The sequence below is a fragment of the Coenobita brevimanus genome, chromosome 47, assembly GCF_032717465.1.
Source record: "Coenobita brevimanus isolate Jiangsu-jjx chromosome 47, ASM3271746v2, whole genome shotgun sequence".
Taxonomy (NCBI): Eukaryota; Metazoa; Arthropoda; class Malacostraca; order Decapoda; family Coenobitidae; genus Coenobita; species Coenobita brevimanus.
The window spans coordinates 31,029,606-31,048,571 of NC_137000.1; the positions used below are offsets into that span (position 1 = coordinate 31,029,606).

At 40.7% G+C, this 18,966-nt stretch overlaps 1 protein-coding gene across 1 annotated transcript in view; it reads left to right on the forward strand.

Annotated features, from left to right (window-relative positions):
• LOC145399138 (protein turtle homolog B-like) overlaps positions 1–18,966 on the forward strand; it is a 348,093-nt gene that overhangs the window by 106,797 nt on the left and 222,330 nt on the right. The window contains exons 7-8 of the mRNA XM_080271876.1: positions 9,850–9,930; positions 12,955–13,083. Of these exons, the coding sequence (XP_080128002.1) occupies positions 9,850–9,930; positions 12,955–13,083 (210 nt within the window). The remainder of the gene's footprint in view (positions 1–9,849; positions 9,931–12,954; positions 13,084–18,966) is intronic.

Genomic DNA, 18,966 nt, shown 5'->3' on the forward strand with positions numbered 1-18,966 from the left:
AACTAGTCACTCTATTCATTAAGCAGACAAATATTGGCAGCGATGGTGCAGCACCCCATTTGCTAAATGCAGCATCACAAAACACCACAGCAGACACACTTTAGTTTAGAATGTTACTCCTAGTTTTCATACCCAAAACAATCGACACAGAACACATTGCACAGCTGTTCTGGTCGGAGGTAGTGTTTATGATAATCTAGCATTTTACATTTAATTTTGTCACTAACTCATGGCTCAGAACTAACACAGACACTGCTATAAAACTGCATTCAAGCTTACTGTTATCAAGTACGCAAAGGAACATGGCAATAGGGCAGCAGAGCGGTAGTTTGGGCTGCCACCAACAGAAATAATGATACAAACTTGGAGAAAACAAAGCTGCAGCTGAAAGATGTTAGATGTAGTAAACACAGTCTCTGTAGAGGAACTGTAAAATGGCACAATATTTTGCTGCTTGTTTTGTGCAAGTGCCAGATTTTGCAGAAATATTTGCTTTGCCTGGATGAACCGTAGCTGTAGATATTTACCAAGATTTATTATATTGCTATTTTGCTGCATGCTTTGTGTGTGTTTTTGCTGGTATATTGGAATTTGTTTTGTTTGTGTGTATGGTATGGGACCTATTTATCAATAACTGTGTCTGTTTTTTGCATGCTGTGTGCCAGTGTTCACTGATACCAGTAGATTTCTGTTTTGCTACTGTGAATTTACTATATAGATGTTGTTCCCCCCAGAAGCACTAAAATAATTTTCAGGAATGTATGATGATGTACTGGTAACTCACTTTGAAGGTGGTGATTTTCTGGGCTTTGATAATGATGATTAAAACATGAGGCCTTTTTTTTTTTTTTTTTTTTTTTTTTTTAATTCACTGTATATCAGCTTATATTAGCAGTTTTTTTTTTTTTTTTTCCTTGTTGCTTGGTCTGTCCTAATAATCAATGAAATATTGGTATTTGCTTTTACTGTTGCATGGGCATGACACTGGAATTTATTTCTGAATGCATTGTACCAGTTTTTACTGAAATGGTGATATTTCTTGTGCATGCATGTACTGGAGTTGCAAGATTTCATTCATATTTATAGTACTGTATTATATTTTTTGCTTCTTGCCTTGTACCAATTTTTACAGAAATACTGACGTTTCCTTTGTTTGCATGTGCTGGACTACAGGAATGCTTTCAGATTTATGGAATTGCACAGTATTTTGCTGCTTGTCTCGTACAAGTACCAGATTTTACAGAAATATTTGCTTTGCCTGGATGAACCATAGCTGTAGGTATTTACGTAGATTTATTGTGTTGGTATTTTGCTGCTTGCTTTGTGTGTGTTTTTGCTGATATATTGAAATTTGCTTTGTCTGCATCTATGGTATGGGACTTTATTTACCAACAAGTATTTCTGTTTTGTTGCTTGCTATGTACCCGTGTTCACTGATACCTGTAGATTTCTATTTAGCTGTTGTGAATTTACCTTATGTGCTGATGTTATTCCCCCAAAAAACACTAAGATAATTTTCAGTAAATGTATGATGAAATATACTAAAATTCTTTTTTTTTTCCAAAAAATGTCTTTGTAAAATAGAGGTGCATCTTACAGGCAGGTGTGTCTTATAGGCTGGCAAATATGGTACTTACGAGTCTAACCTCATGGCAAAGTTGCCCCGTACCACCATACTTGCACCCAACTAGTCACCAGTGAACACTAACACCCTTTCAAAGCAGTATGTAATGCGTGTATTTAATGGGAATGAACAGTATTGTAAAGTTCTTACCTGATTCCGACTGACAACAATGCTTAAGTGGTTGGGGGTAGGAAAAGGCTCCGAGACTTGAGGCACGCTATAGCCTCTCAGCACGGGGCAAGTGTGATGGTGCCTCATGCTGCTGCTGGCTCTGCCCTGCTTGCTTCTCTTCAGCTTTCCTCAGGAACCCGTTAAAATCCAGTGTCGAGACGGCTGAATCGGTATCATCACCCTCATCTGCCTCCATGTCGTTGTCAGAGTCAGCTATGTGCGAAGGGCCAGACTGGTTTGGGCTGTGGCCTAGGTTGTGGTGCTGGGCAGTCAAAGTAGCAGGTGATCAGCCCCTGGTGACGCTCATTTATACGCATATGAAGCAGCACTTTATAATATTGCACAACATTTTCTAGAGCGTGAATGATCTCATTATGCCAGTTTTCATCTCTTCCTATTCCTTTCACTTTTTCCTCGGCCATATCCACAAATACCAACACGTCACCCATGTCCTTCATGGTAGGCTGAAGCCACTCCACCACATTTTCTCCCTTTTTCTGCCTCTCACATTCCAACCTAGCCACGTCCTCATCATCCAGCATCATTGCATCTAACACTGCCTCCATGGTCTCCAGCTGATACGTAACCACTTCCATGATTGGCTTGTCTTGCTTAAATATGATTGGCTTCCTGTCGTGACTATCGTAAATAACGCTGCGACCTGGAACACTCCACGGAAATGAGTCACTTGGGACAGCGACTGTAGCTATCAGTTGGTTACCACGGCTTACAAAGCAATCATGGTTTGGCTGGAAAAGTACTGCGAATTAGAAAACCGTGACTAACAAGCCTACATTATATGCAGGTTGACTGTAATGTATGTTCTGTAAATTTAATAAACATTGACTAAGCACCTCACTAAGGTTATGTTGCTTTAATTGTTATTTACAGTGTAGTTAGTTGAGAGTCCATAAGACGGGGGTAGGAGTGTAAGATTCATAATTGGCCTAACCAACCTCGGTCATAATACAGAGTGTGGTAGATTTTTTTTGTTCAATAAATCAAATACTGTAGTGTATCATATTTCTTTTGGTTAAGCATTGTGAAGTACTGTCAGGAATAAGAATGTTTACAGTTAATATTTTATACATTTGAGTAAACCAGTGAAATGTTTCACTAATTGATGAAATATTTCATTAGTTTATTTTTGTGTGTAAAATACAAAAAATTATGTACAGTATATCTGTTTATACCTGTATTTTATATTTAACTCTTTTTAAATCTTTTTATATTAAACCAAATATGATATTTGAATTACAAGAAGAATACCCAAGACAGCCTGTGGACAGCCTGTGGAATGCATATAGGGATTGCTTAGTTAGGAATGCTAAAGAGGTGTGTGGTGTGGCGAGATATCAACCAAAAAGAAGGGTACGGCATGGTGGGATGAGGAGGTTACGAGAGCGGTGGAGGAAAAGAGGAAGAAGTGGCTAAAGTGGTTACAGGATAGGGGTTCAGTTGAAATAAGAACTGAGTATATAAAGTGGAAGAAGCATGTAAAGAGACTAGTGAAGAGGAAAAAGAAGGAGGTAAATGATGATCTGGGAAGAAAAATGAATGCAAACTACTCTGAAAATAGGAAGTTATTCCTGACAGAGGTGCGGAAATGTAGAAGTGAAAGCGGAAAGAAATGTGATAGTGTGAAGGATGCAGGTGGTAGGTTACTAACCCATGGAGATGAAGTAAGGACCAGATGGAAAGAATATTTTGAAAGCCTGATGGATGGGAATAGAGAGAGCAGAGCGGCTGTAAACATGATTGGTTTGGGGGTGTGCAGAGAAGGAATGCAGTGCCAGGAGACGTGACACTCGCGCAGGTGAAGAGCGCTGTGAAACGGCTGAAAAATGGGAAAGCAGTTGGGGTTGATGAGGTGTATGCAGAGATGCTTAAGTGTAGTGGAGAGAGTGGAATGAAGTGCTTGTTGGAGATATGTAAGAAGGCATGGATGAGTGAAATTGTGCCTGCAGAATGGAAAAAAGCTGTGATTGCACCCCTGTACAAAAATAAAGGTGAGCGAAGTGGGTGCAAAAATTATCATGGCATAAGTTCATTGAGTGTGGTAGGGAAGGTATATGGAAGAATTATTACAGAGAAGTAAGAGAGAGATCAGAAGTTCCGGTGAATGATGAACAGGGTGGCTTTAGAAGTGGCAGAGGATGTGTGGATCAAGTATTTGCAGTGAGGCAGATAGCAGAGAAGGCTTGTGAGAAGGACCATAAGGTGTTTATGGCATTCATGGATCTGGAAAAAGCATATGACAAAGTAGACAGAGAGGGATTATGGAAAGTTTTGCGCATGTATGGTGTAGATGGTAAGCTGCTAGGTGCTGCCAAGAGTTTTTATGATGGTAGCAAAGCATGTGTAAGGGTTAATGGGCATCTAAGTGAATGATTCACAATCAGTGTGGCCGTACGACAAGGTTGTGTGATGTCCCAATGGTTGTTCAGTATATATAAGGATGGGGTGATGAGAGAAGTGAAAACACGAGTAATGGAGAGAGGGATGGCGTTGGTAATGAATGTTGAAGAGTGGAATATCTCAAATTTGTTGTATGGTGATGATGCAGTACTGCTTGCAAGTACCGGACAAGAACTTGGTAGGCTGGTGCAGAGTTTTGCTGATGTCTGTGAGCGTCGTGCCTTGAGAGTAAATGTAGAAAAGAGTAAAGTGATGGTTATTAAGAGAGAAGATGACTCCCAGTGTGATGTCACAGTGAATGGAGAGAGACTGGAGTTGGTGAGAGAGTTCAAATACTTGAGTACAGTGATAGAAAAGTGAGGAAAATGTGCAAAAGAAGTTGAAAGTAGAGTGACACAAGGAAGAAAAGTAGCTGGTGCAATGAAGGCCTTGATAAGAAACAGAGACTTGAGTGTTGCAGCTTCACGAGGCTTACTTGAGGGAGTGTTAGTGCCAACTCTAACATATGGGTGTGAGACTATGGTGTGGCATAAAAATGAAAAGTCAAGAGTAAGAGCAGTGGAGATGGGACTGTTGAGGAATGTATGTGGAGTACAGAGAGTGGATAGGATACGAAATAATGTGATTCGTGAAAGGTGTGGAGTGAGGAAGTCGGTGGACACCAGAATCGAAGAGAGTGTCCTGAGATGGTATGGTCATGTGGAAAGAATGGATAACAATAGAGTGGTGAAAAAGGTTTACCTGAGCGAATTTGAAGGAGGGAGGAGGCGAGGTAGGCCAAGGAGAAGGTGGAGAGATATGGTGGATGAGTGTTTGAGGAAGAGAGGTTTGGAAGTCAGTGAGGCTAGGGAACTGACAAGAGATTGAGCTGGCTGGATGAATGTTGTGAGGAGAAATGCGTGATCAGGGATTTTGGCACCCCTTGTGAGCATGGCAGTGTCCGGATTGACTCAACCGGATACGTTTGTGTGAAGCTGCAGAATGTGGTGAATGTTTTTTGGCGTATCCGGTAGAGCCAGGATTCCAGGGGCTTGAATGATGAGTGAATGGAAGTATGGCCTATTTGGATTGGGCAAATTTGTGCTGTCAGGACATTGCTACTCCTCACCCTGCCCTTGGGTGGGAAAGGTGATCCAGATGATGATGATGATGATGATACCCAAAATAGATTGTGTGTTACAGCTAATGTCAGCTAGACCTATTTTGATGTTTGCATCACTATCCCCACTTCACACATAACTCCACAGATTGGGTAAAATTAAAGCAATGCAGCCCAGGTATGGTTAGTAGATACTCATTAATTTTTAAAATTAATGCATTGATTTTCCTTAGCCATTTCACAAAACTTTCATATGATTACCATAAGCAGTTATGTGCAGAAAAATGGTGTGTCAACTGGTATATTGATCCTGCATCATATTCAGGAACCATCTACCTCTCATGCATTAACCCATACCATGCTGGGCCAAAAAAAAAAAAAAAAAAAAAAAGACTGATACCCCTCTGTGCTGGCCAGTTTTGGATTTTTTTTTTTCCCTGGGTAAATGGGCTTAACCCTCCCATCCACGATAAGTTTCGGTAAGTTTTCTGGCGCACAATTTTATTCCACCCACCTCTCCACCAGCCCCCCCACTTGCCTATGAAAACGTATTCTCGCCTTATTTTTGCACTCAAGCATATATATATTGCCATAGAAACTACGTTATCTAATTCGCTGATGTTTGTTCTAGCCGATAAGCCGAAAGAAAAAAAAAAAAAATACTCTACAGAAAAGTATGAATAGAAGTACATTAGGCAGGTGTGAATAAACATTCTGGAACATCAATCTCAGTTCCCAACATCATAGGTTGAATGTTTTCCATCATACAAAAAATTGTTATTAGATGTTTAGAAAGAGAATTTCATCGGCATTCTAGTTTCAAGAAAATAGCTAAAAACTAAAAGTAATTTCCTACAGGGAACTGATTTTTTATTCATGGCACTCTAACACAAAAAGTTTTCTTGCAGAGGTTATGTTTTTATTTCATCATGTTGTGTAGAATTTCATGGGCTTTCTCATGGTATCCACAGATTTTTCATGTGCCTCATAGTTTCCAAGTAAATTGCATAAAACTAGTGGGTACCCATGCACGTGCTGCACTTTTGTCATGCGCACACAGTAACTGTTATATTCCCGCCTATGTAACAATGAATTTTGATCAAAGATGTTACATTGTTATTTCATGTACATACGTAGAATTTTATGCACTTTATCATGGTTCATTCAGGAAACTGATATGTCCAATGCTTTTCGAGTAAATGGACAATAAAGAACAATATAACTCCTAGCACGCTGTCAGTTTTTTCCTGCCTCACCCACACCAACATATTTCGCTCACTAGGTTTATTGTGTTTTATTCAAAGTATACATGTAAAATATCATAAGTTTTCTTTTGATAGTGCTCTCAGAAACTCGTCATGACCACTAGCCTTATTGCCAGCTACTGATACTGAAGCTGTACTTATTTCCTTCTCATATGTATATATGTAAAAAACAATACTTATTTCTGTAAAATATAGAGATATAGAAGCAGGTCAATATACAAATCAACAAAATACGGATAACTCACTTCCTCCAGAGGTGTTGAACTGCCGGCAGGACCTTCAGGGGTTTGAAGATGAGTAGTAATGTAGTATGTGTGTGTGTGTGTGTGTGTGTGTGTGTGTGTGTGTGTGTGCACTATATACTTATATTTCACACTAATCCATATGGAGTAATATTACTATCACAATGATTCCATCCCAAACTACTCTATTATTCTTATCCCGACTATGGCGTACGTCACGCCGGTTCCCTTCCCAACTACAACGTATCTCTATGGCGTACGCAATGCCTGCTAAGGTAGGTCAGTTATTTCACTAATCCCAGCACTATTTGTTTCACACAATATAAGCATTGGCTTTACTATATAGGTAAAATACTCACATCATCTGGGGCAGGGTGAAGCAGAGTGGCAAACCCCGCTATAGCCAGACTGCCTAGGGAACAACTACTACTACCCCGCTATAGCAAACCCAGCTCTTGCCTCTAGGCCTAACAGCTGATAATGATGCCAGTGCATTACAAACAATTATGTATGTTCCAAAGACACAATCACTTCATAGTATAGTCACAAACACTATGCAATAGCGATATTTCAATCATGGCTTCAGCCTCTGGCGGGATGGGGAAAATAGAGGGGTTTAAAGGGATGACGGATGGAGTGCTACCTTTCGGCCTGGCTGGTGGTGAGATACTGTGGATTACTGATATGCACTGCCCCATGAAAGGTCTGACAGTGTTGCCAAGTATTTACTTTGGACCCTAGACTGTCCTGCTAGGACGCACCAAATTTGATGCAAATCATCTGAAAACTTAATTTTTGGCAAAATTTTTCTGCTTTGGGACTCAATTTGTATCTCTGTGCTTTTACCAGGAAACACCCAAAGAACGCGAATTGCATCTTCATGCCCCGGGGGGTTAATACATCAATATAAGATCCCTTGCATTAATAAAAGTATTCACTAAAGCCAGATAGTTGGTTGAATTGAGTCAGGTTGGCGCCACTGTACCTATGAAATCTTCAAGGTTACTGTGAGAGCAGATCAGCTGTGAGCTTATGAATCGATTTTGGATATTTTTTTTCTGGCTAAATGGGCTTAATACATCAGTATAATATTCCTGGCACTAATAATAGTAATCACCAGAGCCAGAAATTTGGTTGAATCAAGTCAGATTGGTGCCACTCTACCTCTGAAATCTTCAAGGTTACTGAGAGAGCAGAGTGTCTGTGAGTTTGTGGACTGATTTTGGATTTTTTTTTGTGGGTAAATGGGCTTAATACATCAATATAAGATCCCCAGCACTAATAAAAGTAATCACCAAAACCAGACAGTAGGTTGAATTGAGTCAGGTTGATGCCACTCAACCTCTGAAATCTTCAAGGTTACAGACAGAGCAGAGCAGCTGTGAGCCTGTGAAGACTCACTTGCTTCCTACATTCCTAAATCAGTGTTGTAAGCATAGTGGAGAAGTGTCTGAAGTTAGTGAAGTATAATATTACCCTGTCATTTTACTTTAGTTGCTTGCAATGACTTCTCAGTGCTGCAGGACGCAGATCTACATCACTGGCATTTTTTAAGGGGACGTAGATCTACGTCACTAGCACAGTATGGGTTAAGAATAATGTAAAGTCTACCAAAGTTATGATCTTATGACCCACATACCAAATATTTGATGGGTGGCTGGAGCAGACAGACTTTAGTGTGAAAACATCACACTTGGACCGAGCCAAATGTTACATTACAAGAGACCATGCTCTCCATGAATTTGCCGCGTTACTTGCAACAGAGGTCACACTTTTTCCTTACTGTGCTACCCACAACCATACAGCTAAATAACATGTTATGGGAGACACAGTTGTATATGTACAGCACTGTTTATCATAATACAGATGACGCCATATACCTACTGTACGGATGTAGCTGAACTTTTGAACTCTCGGACTTATGTTATATTTTAGGTGGGAGGATTGTATCTTACAGTGTATGTTGCAGTCACTGATGAACTATTCTACAATTTCACATGTATTTCCATACTGGTTTCTGTTGTTGCTCCTTTTGTTACCCCAGGCATATCTGGATATGAACCCAGTGGACTCCAGGCTGAACTTGCCCTTCTCTTGCGGTCCATCCTCCTCATTTTGGATAATAGGGAGGGAGTTAAGGGAATGTTTCGGTAACCAGGAAATGGGACAGCCTGGTTTTGTCAGTACCACAACTTGGTAGCAGAACTACCCAGTTATGTTGGTGCCATCATGTGAAGATGCCTTTCTCCAGCACCCCATAATATTTTATACAGTAGACCCTCACAGTGGACTAACTGGGGGAAAGCCTGGTCCGGTTAAGCCAATAGTTCCATATATCCAATGCTCCACCCCTGAGGTGGGATTTCAGGCACATGTTTGAAAATGAATGAGTATAATAGCATAGTCTAGTACTGAATATGAAAACTATACCCATTTTACATTAACTTGGCCCATAATTTTATCTTTTTGCAGCTTATTTCACATCCTTGTCATAGCACTTCTTCGTAACCAGTATGGTATTTCTGTAATACAGTCTGTTATTACAGCTCAGCAATCACAATGGGCTTAGGACAATTTCAGGCTAGGTTGATGTAAAAAGGGTAGGAAATACGTGTATTGTGACCCACAGTCGCCCATTTAACAGACATTGTTCATTATAGCTGGTGGAAATTCAGTGGGTTTTGCGGTATCTGTTAAATCCAATATCCAGTCTACCGAGGTCAGTTAAAGCAAGACTCTACTTTTTAAATAATATCTAAATAAGAAAGCAGTAAAAATCATAGGAGTCTTACTCTTTATTTCTCCACGACTTGGCTACATGATTTTATGGCATATGTATTGAGGAAGTTGATCTATCTATCTATCTATCTATAGCCCGACGCCCTAATCTCGCAAAGGGTGGCCGCAGACAAAACGCCTCCAAGTTGCTCTGTCACCCACCATTTGACTACCCTCCCCCCAACTCACCCCCCCCTCCCTTAATTGATAATTACCTAATAACTTAACTTTTAACAACTTTTCCTGCCACAGGTTAACCAGTCACACCAGGGTAGATATAGCTGCACCCCATACAATCGCCATACCACTGCAGGGTCCTCTGGAGATATGGAGGTACAGTATATACGCATAACAACTGTTATTTTAAAGTATAATGCAGTGTATATTTAGTCCTTGTACTCATACTTTCCAATATAATCGGTTCAGTTATTTGAGCCTCATACTTCCTAGTTTGTGTCTTATGTTAATCAGTACAAAAGACCAAGCTCACAGACAGATATGTTTCTCCATCATTCAATAACTTCACTAGGCTCAGACAAGACAAAGCAAAGAGAAGAGAAGGAGGTGGCCTCATCACCATCATTTACAGTAGCATTCCCTTTACTGACAACACACAAAACGACTTATACCACATGTCAGCACCACAAAAATGTAACTAAGCAGAACAGACAATGAAACCTACATTATCAAATGCATTTGCATACCATCACCTCCATCATGTTCTTCAGTCAATAACTCATCCCTTAACCCACTTTAGTATCCCTGCCAGTAACCTAATACAGTCGTAGTTGTTGTTGTTGTTGCTTTACCCTGGTCTTTGTGGCCGAGTAGACCTGTCAGTCACAGGTCAAGAGTATTTCTGTGGGGCTGTCTTATAGGTACAGTACAGAATATACAACTTGTAAGGAATTGGTGTTCCCTTGTGGCAGAGAGGGCCTGATCAAAATCAGATCAGGGTCCTTCCCATGGTGAGGTGCAGGGAAATATGAGGAGGTTTGGTTCCCAGGTGGATGCCATAGTTGCCTTGCTCAGCTCAGGGTACCAGTGCCACCATATGTAGGCTGTTTATCAGTGCCACAGTCATAGTAGAAGACCATAAATTGGAAAATCCATGTTGGCTTTATGGGCACACACACACACACTGGAAGCTCTCACCTTAAAACACAATGAAAAAGTAAACTTATAAAACAGCTTAGAGACTCCGAAATGACTCCCTCTAAGAGCAGATGTCACTGCCATCTCCCCATGCCTCACTGTATGTGCTTAATACAAACACTGTGGATTAGTGATAGGTGGTGGTTACTATCATCCACTCACTTGCTGTAGTGCTGCTTACTTCTTCTTTAGGTGACTCTGCACAGAGTGACAAGCCTGTAGCCCTGAAAACCATTTACTGTTCAATGTTGGGTGGTAACCATACAAGTATAGCCAAATAACAGGGTGATGAGGCACCTACTGTGGTGCCCCTGTTAACTGGTTGGAGAGATACAAATGGAGCTTCCATCCAGGAACCAAAGCTCCACACACTTTGTGTGCCCTCTCACACTAAGGTATTGACTGCCACAAGGGAACATTGGTACTGCACTGTCCAGCACTGCAGAGGCAATTACTTGCCAAGAGTTGATGAATCTACTCAGCCAGACAGACTGGAATTAATCTGCTACTACCACAAACCCCGTCAAGAACTGCATATACAACATAGGATGTTTCATTTGACCACTTTCTAGTTGTCATATGCCACTTATTCAATACAGTCCCACCATCATCATCCCAACCCTAATTCCCATGTAACAGGTCGAGTTAGGTATGAGCCATAATCAAAGAGAGAAAGCACAAAAGTAGGGATACTGTATTGTCAAACAGCATCCCTTGTAAAATACCCGTCCCCTCTTCTTAAGTTTATTTTTTCAAGTTTCATGATTCAAACAACATTCCTTGTAAAATGCCCTGCCCTTCTTAAGTATATTTTTTCAAGTTTCATTATTCATGATTATTACATCAGGGGCCTGGAATCAGTTAAGTGTGAATAATGTGATCTCGCTCTATTTGAAACTGCACTTGTTGTTTATCATGCTGCTTGAAGCCCTCTCACATGACTTCAGAAATGGACTCCTGTGGGAGATGTATGCTGATGATTTGATGTTGATTGCTGACAATGAAAGGGAGGTGGAAGAAAGATTTAGGAAGTGGAGAGATGGTATGGGGCACAAGGACTTGAGAGTAAATGCATATAAAATAAAAGTGACTGTGTCAAAGGTTGGTGGCATTACTGTCAGAGAAAAGGAAAAGTGGCCATGTGCAGTTTGCCAAAAGGGCATGGGAAGTAATTCCAACTTGTGCAGCAATTGTGATAAGCGGGTGTATAAGAGATCTAGTGGTATTAGAGGTAGACTGTGAGATAAAGCTGATTTCATGTGTGCATTGTGTCAGAGAGAGCATGTAGAGATTGTCAGGTGTGAAAGGATTGATCTTTCTTGTGAGTCTCTCGAGTGTGTGGAAGAGTTTTGTTATTTAGGAGACATGTTAAATGGGACTGGAGCCAGCTCTGTGGCTAGAGTGAGGAGTGGTTGGAAGAAGTGCAGAGAGCTGGTGCCTTTCTTGACACTGAGGGATCTCTCAAGCCATACTAAGGGATCTTTGTTTGCTGCGTGTGTTAGGAGTGTAATGCTGTATGGTAGTGAGACCTGGGCAGTAAAGGAAGAGGATATTTCAGGCTCAAACATACAGAAATGACGATGATTAGGTGGATGTGTAGTGCGTCCATGAATGCGAGGCCTGGGGGGGCTAGGTTTATGATGGAAGAGTTAAGAGGTAGGGTGGGACTGGAGTGTATTTGTGTTGTGATGATGAGAGGTAGATTGAGATGGTTTGGGCATGTGGAGAAGATGGGGGATGACAGTTGGGTAGAGAAAGTGAGATGTGTTAACGTTAGGAGTAGGGTTGCAAGAGGTAGACCGAAAAAGATGTGGGACGAGGTCATTAAGTGTGGCTTCAAGGATAAGGAACTGACTAGGGAGACTGGCAGAGATTGAGCAGCATGGAGTGCTGCCATGAGGTGACCAAGGTCGACACATGCAAGCATGTTGGAGCCTTTACAAATGAAACGAAATAAACTTCCATTATCTCATATTCTGTCCTCTGAAACACCATAATCTTAATTTTTTGTACTATGCATAATGCTGGTAATTTAAAAACCATGATGCAGCTCTGTTGTGCTCTTCGTTCACCACAAAACTAACGCATTTCCCATTCATCCTCTGTCAGTGACTGCTTCCTATGTTTCAAGTTTTCATTCACATGAACCTCTCACATTGTACTGTGTGTACCTTATAATTTTCTACCGTATTATCCCTACAGGTGTTGGTACGTGATCCCCCAATGATCTCACCACGTCCGCAGCCTCAGTACCATGGGCAGGTTGATGAAGAGGTCACATTAGTGTGTGGAGGGCAGGGTTCACCCACACCAGATGTCACCTGGAGAAGGGTAAGTGGAGGAAAAGAGATCGGGTTTGATTTGGTAAGTCTATAAGGATAAGATCATGTATACTGAAAGGAGGATACTGTACTTATAAGAGAAGAGAGAAATGGATTTCTTCAACAAGTAGTTGGTTCTGATACTAAATACCTAAATGACAAATTTGGTCTTGGAAACAGGAGCTAGCCTACCTAAGTTAACTCAGAGTTAACCCAGTTTTTACCACTACAGTATTGTATTGAATGCCCATCTGTTACTTGTGCTTTTGTGTCATCCATAATATATGCATAGCCATTGATCGGGCCCAAAATTTTTTCATAGCATGAGTAGAAAATGCATACAAGATTTCACAGTGTGGGCCTCCAAATGGCCAAATATGACATTTCCAGCTATTGCATACCCCTGCATCGTAAAGCGTGCAGCATCTGTCTCATCCAGACTCAATTGGCCTCGCTTTCCCCTCCTCCACACTTGTATTCTGCTGCTTACTGCGAAGGTATCAACATTTGTAGAACAGACTTTTCAAACTAGAGGGGTTAGATATACCCTTCCTTAGCCCCTGTCTCCCGTAAATTGAATAATATCATAAGAAGAGAGATGATACTGCATTTACTGTACAGCATTATATAAGCACTGTCAACTGACTGTCAAATTAGGATTCTTCCTTTTCACTGCTGCTTTTGCTACCAACTGGTACTTTGTCTGTATGTACGATTTTCACATTTAATTCATTGTGGGAAACAGTGAGTACAGTAGATCTTTGAGATATGAACTCTCCTTGTATAGGAAAGAAAGAAAGAAAAAAAAAAGGGGGGGGTACCAAGGATGTCTCTTGCATAGAAAAGTATGTTTGCTTGAATGGTTGTGCTCATGAGAGGGGGGTCCTTGATGGTTGAAACTGCCTATGTGGTTAGTTTTTTCTACTTTTTTATTTTTTGTAGGCTTTTATAAGCCTTCTTTTTCTCTGTATATTGTATTATGTCCTTAGGTAGCATATCTTTAGTCTAGTTGGGGTTATAGATGGTTTTTAGTAGGGAAGTTGGGGTCTGAAATGGTTAGGTTTCTCCCACTTTTGGGAGAACTGTTAAACATAGAAAATAGGAATACAAAGGAAACCAAACAGCAGTAGGCCTAATGGTCCTTTGAGGCTGCTTGTTACAGAGTAGACTATGACTGTGAGATCTAATTCTACTTGCTGAAGGATAAGGATAGTAAAGCAAGAAGGCTCTTCCTGCCTTCAAACCCTGCAATTACTACTGGCAGGAAGAAGCGAGATAAACCACCATGCAGCATGGAAAAACTGACATGGAAATTTCATAGGAAAGACTGAAAAGGAAAAGTTACATTCTGTAATGTTTGGATAACCTGAAAGAGAAAGTAGTAAAGTAAAATGAATAATCAAATGAATAAATAACCAACGCATGACAGTATGTATGGGTAAGTTGAGTTTACAGGGCATCTAAAGACACAGCGTGGAAATTTCACAGTGCACACTGTGGATGTTTAGGAGTGGTGCGTTTGCCTTGCCTGGCGCTTTTAAGGTAGGCAGCAATCAATCAGGCCCCAGCTGTGTTCACTCCACCGAGACAAGGAACTTTCCCATGTGGGACAGGTACACAAGTTATCTCCTGCAGCAGTGACCCCTGGTACATAAACAAAAAATCCTTAGTTACCTCCTGCAGCAGTGACCCTTGGTACATAAAAAAAAATCCCGATGGTGGTCACTTATATAACAGGGATCCTCAGCTTTCCACAGCCCATCTCAGGTCAAAAGTAAGAGTAGTGACTGTTAACTCAGGGCTATCTGTGCATATCCTAGTCTGTGCTTATACTATAATTGTATTAGTAAATTGATCCAGGCTCTGAAAAAAAAAAAAAATATCCATCCATCCATCCATCATCCAATCCTACATTGCCCCATGAGGAGCGTAGGAGCCCGGGGCTAGGCAAGTTGGTTCTGACATTTAAGATGATGAGTGAAAAAAAATATGTACAGTACATAGATATATATATATATATGCACAGCTGTTTTATTCAGGAGTAAACATATTTAGCAGGGTGTTAGACGACAGGTACAGTAGGCTCGCACAGTGCGCGAGAGATTGGGTGGTCCACGACCTCGCGCACTGGGAATTCGCGTACTGAGAATACATAATCTTATGGGAAAAATTACATATGGGCGGTACCCCCTAATGCCTGGACATTTTTTGGCCCTTAGAGACATAAAAAAAGGTCAGATTTTTCAGACATTGTACTACAGGTATAGCTGCAATAACAAAAATATGGGCAGTCACCTTAACAACAGTAGACAACAGGCCTGATGGATTTAAACAACAAGAGTTCTGAGGTGCAGCAACGCACTTACAGTGTCCCCGCCACCACCCCGGCCGCACCACGCTTGTTTAACAGTTGCCAGTGTTGTCAGTTTGTCATTCCATGTGACTCCGCTTGCTCCTCTCAGATAACTCACTTTCATTGCTCTCCTTGTGTCCCTTCAACAGGGTCCAAGCTTCACTTCCATGTGTTAGAGTTGGTATCACAGTACTCTCATGCAGTAACTTTTTCACTTCCATGCTCACTTCCCTGTTTCTTATCAATGCGTTCAAAGAACCAGCAGCTTTTCTTCCTTGTTGTACCCTTTCAAGCACTTTACCCTCTAAACTTCCATCCTTACTCACCACATTACCCAGGTACACACTCACATTTTCCATTTCCTCCTCATCCAACCTCACTGTACATTCACTGACTTCACTTCTGTTGAAGGAGGAGATGAGAGTTAAAATTGATAAGATGTAATTAGGATTTTTACCAGGTTGTGGTACAACTGATCCTATTTTCACATTCAGGAAGTTGTAGGAGAAGTTTGTGGAAAAACGTGAAGAACCCTACTTTTTTTAAATTGGAGAAGGCATGCAATTTATTGTAGATGAGGGTGTCCTACATCTACTTAAATGACTTTACATTACTGATGTGGCTGTACAGTGAGTGACAAGCCAAACATTCTCTTGTACTAATGGAAACTATTTGTTGTGTTGGATAATAACCATGTACAGTACAGTGACCTCTCCAATTACGCAGTTAATGTATTATTGAATTATTCCGTACAAACCCAAATTGCACAAATTGTACCATGGAAATCCATGTTATGAGGCCAATTGGTGTGGTGAAGTTCAAAAATTTTCACAAAGCCACCCTTTTGGCCCTCTTGAAAAATTCACTCCCTCCCCTCCCACCCACTGCAGATCATACCTAATATTTATTGTAGTAAACATAAAACCCCAAGGAACATCACTGGGCATATAAAAGAGTTAATTAGAATGTTCAGGGTGGTAAATAAGTGGTGATCACTTACCAGGGGGATGGAGCGATGCTTGACTGTTGGGGAGTGGTGTATCGATCTCACTTTTAATGAATAAAATATTCTTAATGCCTGTAGTTCCTTGTATGGAAAATAATGTTTCTGTAAACACGGATGCAGACGGTACCAGGGTGATGCCACCAGGCTGCCTTCTTTGTGTTATGTAACGTGGGTACCTAGTCGCCCAATTTTGGCTCAACTCATGTCCATCTGTGTATCTCACTGTCATTTAGAATAAATGATAACATATTTCTAGTGCCTGTAGCGCCTTGTGAGGAAAATGTTAAAACGTGTATGTGAACATGCACGCAGATGTGTGGTGCTAGACTGTCTCCTTTGTTATGTAACTTTTGTAGCAAGTTGCTGGCTCATGGTTCTATAGTACTGTACTCATCCATCTATGCATCTCACTGACTTTTAATAAATAATAAAATATTCTTAGTGCTAATAGCCCCTTCAGAGGAAAATAACTTTATGTACAGTAAACATGCATGCAGATGCTTGATGCCCGGCTGTCTCCTTTGCGTTATGCAACTTACATAGCTAGTTGCTTACTTTTGGTTTTATTCATATCCATCAGTGAATATCACTTTCTCTTTTGATAAATACAAAATATTCTTAATGCCTGTAGTTCCTTCTGTGGAAAATGATAAAATGTTTCCATAAACGTGCTTGCAGGCGGTGTCAGGGTGATGTTGCCAGGCTGCATCCTTTGTGTTACATAACTTATGTATCTAGTTGCCTGCTTTTGGTTCACACCGTTTCCATCTACATATCTCACTGTCACTTTTAATACATAATAAAATATTCTTTGTGCCTGTATCTTCTTGTGGGGAAAATAATCGAATGTTTTGTAAACATGCACACAGACACACAGCGCCAGGCCGTGTTGACTCGTCATTGCATGGGACTTTTGACTATTGGCTCCCAACATCGTGTTTTGAGAAGAGGTCAATTTCTGTTTTTTTCCAACATAAACGAGATTCTTTCCTTCATAACGTGAGTCAGGGTAGGGTATATCTCTTCGTGTAAGTGGTTAAAATCACAAACAACATCCGCGTAATTGGGGGGGTCATTGTAGCCAACAAATAGATTCCTGGTGGTCTGTTAGGTTCAGATGCTCAAACCAGACATGGCTAGTCAGGATTGAGTTCAAGAATTGGCTGAAATTTGTTGCACACATAATGCCTTTCAGAGGGGAGATGACAAGTCACCATTTCCCAAATATTTGGACAAAACAGCCAAGCCTAAGATCCCTGCACAGTACATAATTAGATTGATGGATAGAAACTGCTTTTGATAGGGTCCTCAAAGAGGTAATAAGTGGACAGTGGAAATTTTTGGTTTAGAAGAGTGGCTAGCACACATGCTTGTAGTAATGGATATGTATGATGGTTCAAAAATGTGCAAGATTGGAAGGTTTTGAGAGCAGAGACTTTACAGAAAAAATAGCTATGCCTCAGGGTCCTCTCTTTAGTTTCCTTATGTTTGTCATCTTGAAAAACTACTGTCATGGGACTGTAGGTGTGGGTTGTTGTGAGACTTGTCTTATGCAGATGATTATGGTTTTGATTGCTGATAGCAAGGAGGAGGTTGCTGAAAAATTTAGGAAGCATTTTTTGGTTTTTAAGTGCAAAAACAGCCTTCAAAATCTGTTCTTTTCAAAGTTAACTGAACAAGAGAGTGCAAGACATGTTCTTCTAGATTCCTGTACATACTGAATTCAAAAGACCTAAGGTAATATGCAGTGGAAAAGAGGCTAAGGAAGTTAATTCCATAGTTGGTCAGTTGTGTACATGAGAGAATGAGAGTACCAGGTAACTTGAATTTTGTGTTGGACAGAAAAGGAGTGAAAACATGTGTCTAGATGGATGCTGCATGCTCATTGTTATATGGTGCCAGAATAACAGGGAAGGAGGAAGAGTCTTAGACCTCACCCAGATTTTGAAGTGTTGTACAGTATGTGGTGAGCCTTCCCACAACACCTATCCACAAAGGGGCGAATAAGGCCCATGAAGAATGTCAGCAACTGGACGGGGTGAAAGAATGCATGAAGTTGGTTGATCACATTTGACCTCTGCAAAGCTGTTTTTGCAAAAGAAATGCTGTAATCTTTCCAAGATACTTCACATGAAAAAGAAGCATCAAGGACAACAGAGATGAATTAAAAAAAAAAAAAAATGAGTTGTGTGTTGTTAAAGTAAAGAGAGCTGAGAGATGGGGAGAATTAAGTTTTTTAATGCATTAAAAGTAACAAGGTTTCTTTTGCCCCTATTGGAAATAAGAGGTAAGTCAAAGTCAGGTGTACCAGATCTTCATCTGGTGGTGGTTGTAGTGACTGTTGTGATGAATACCTTAAGAAAGGGAGGAGAAAGTGGAGGGAGACTTTGCCCTCTGGGAGTTTGAAAGTGAACATGGGGAGGGCAGATGTTTAAGTTAGTTTGAACAGAGGCTTAGTGATGAAAAGTGATCATGTGCATGGAACATTACATGGTCCAAACAAACCTGGAAGAAATTGATGTTGGGGGATTTAA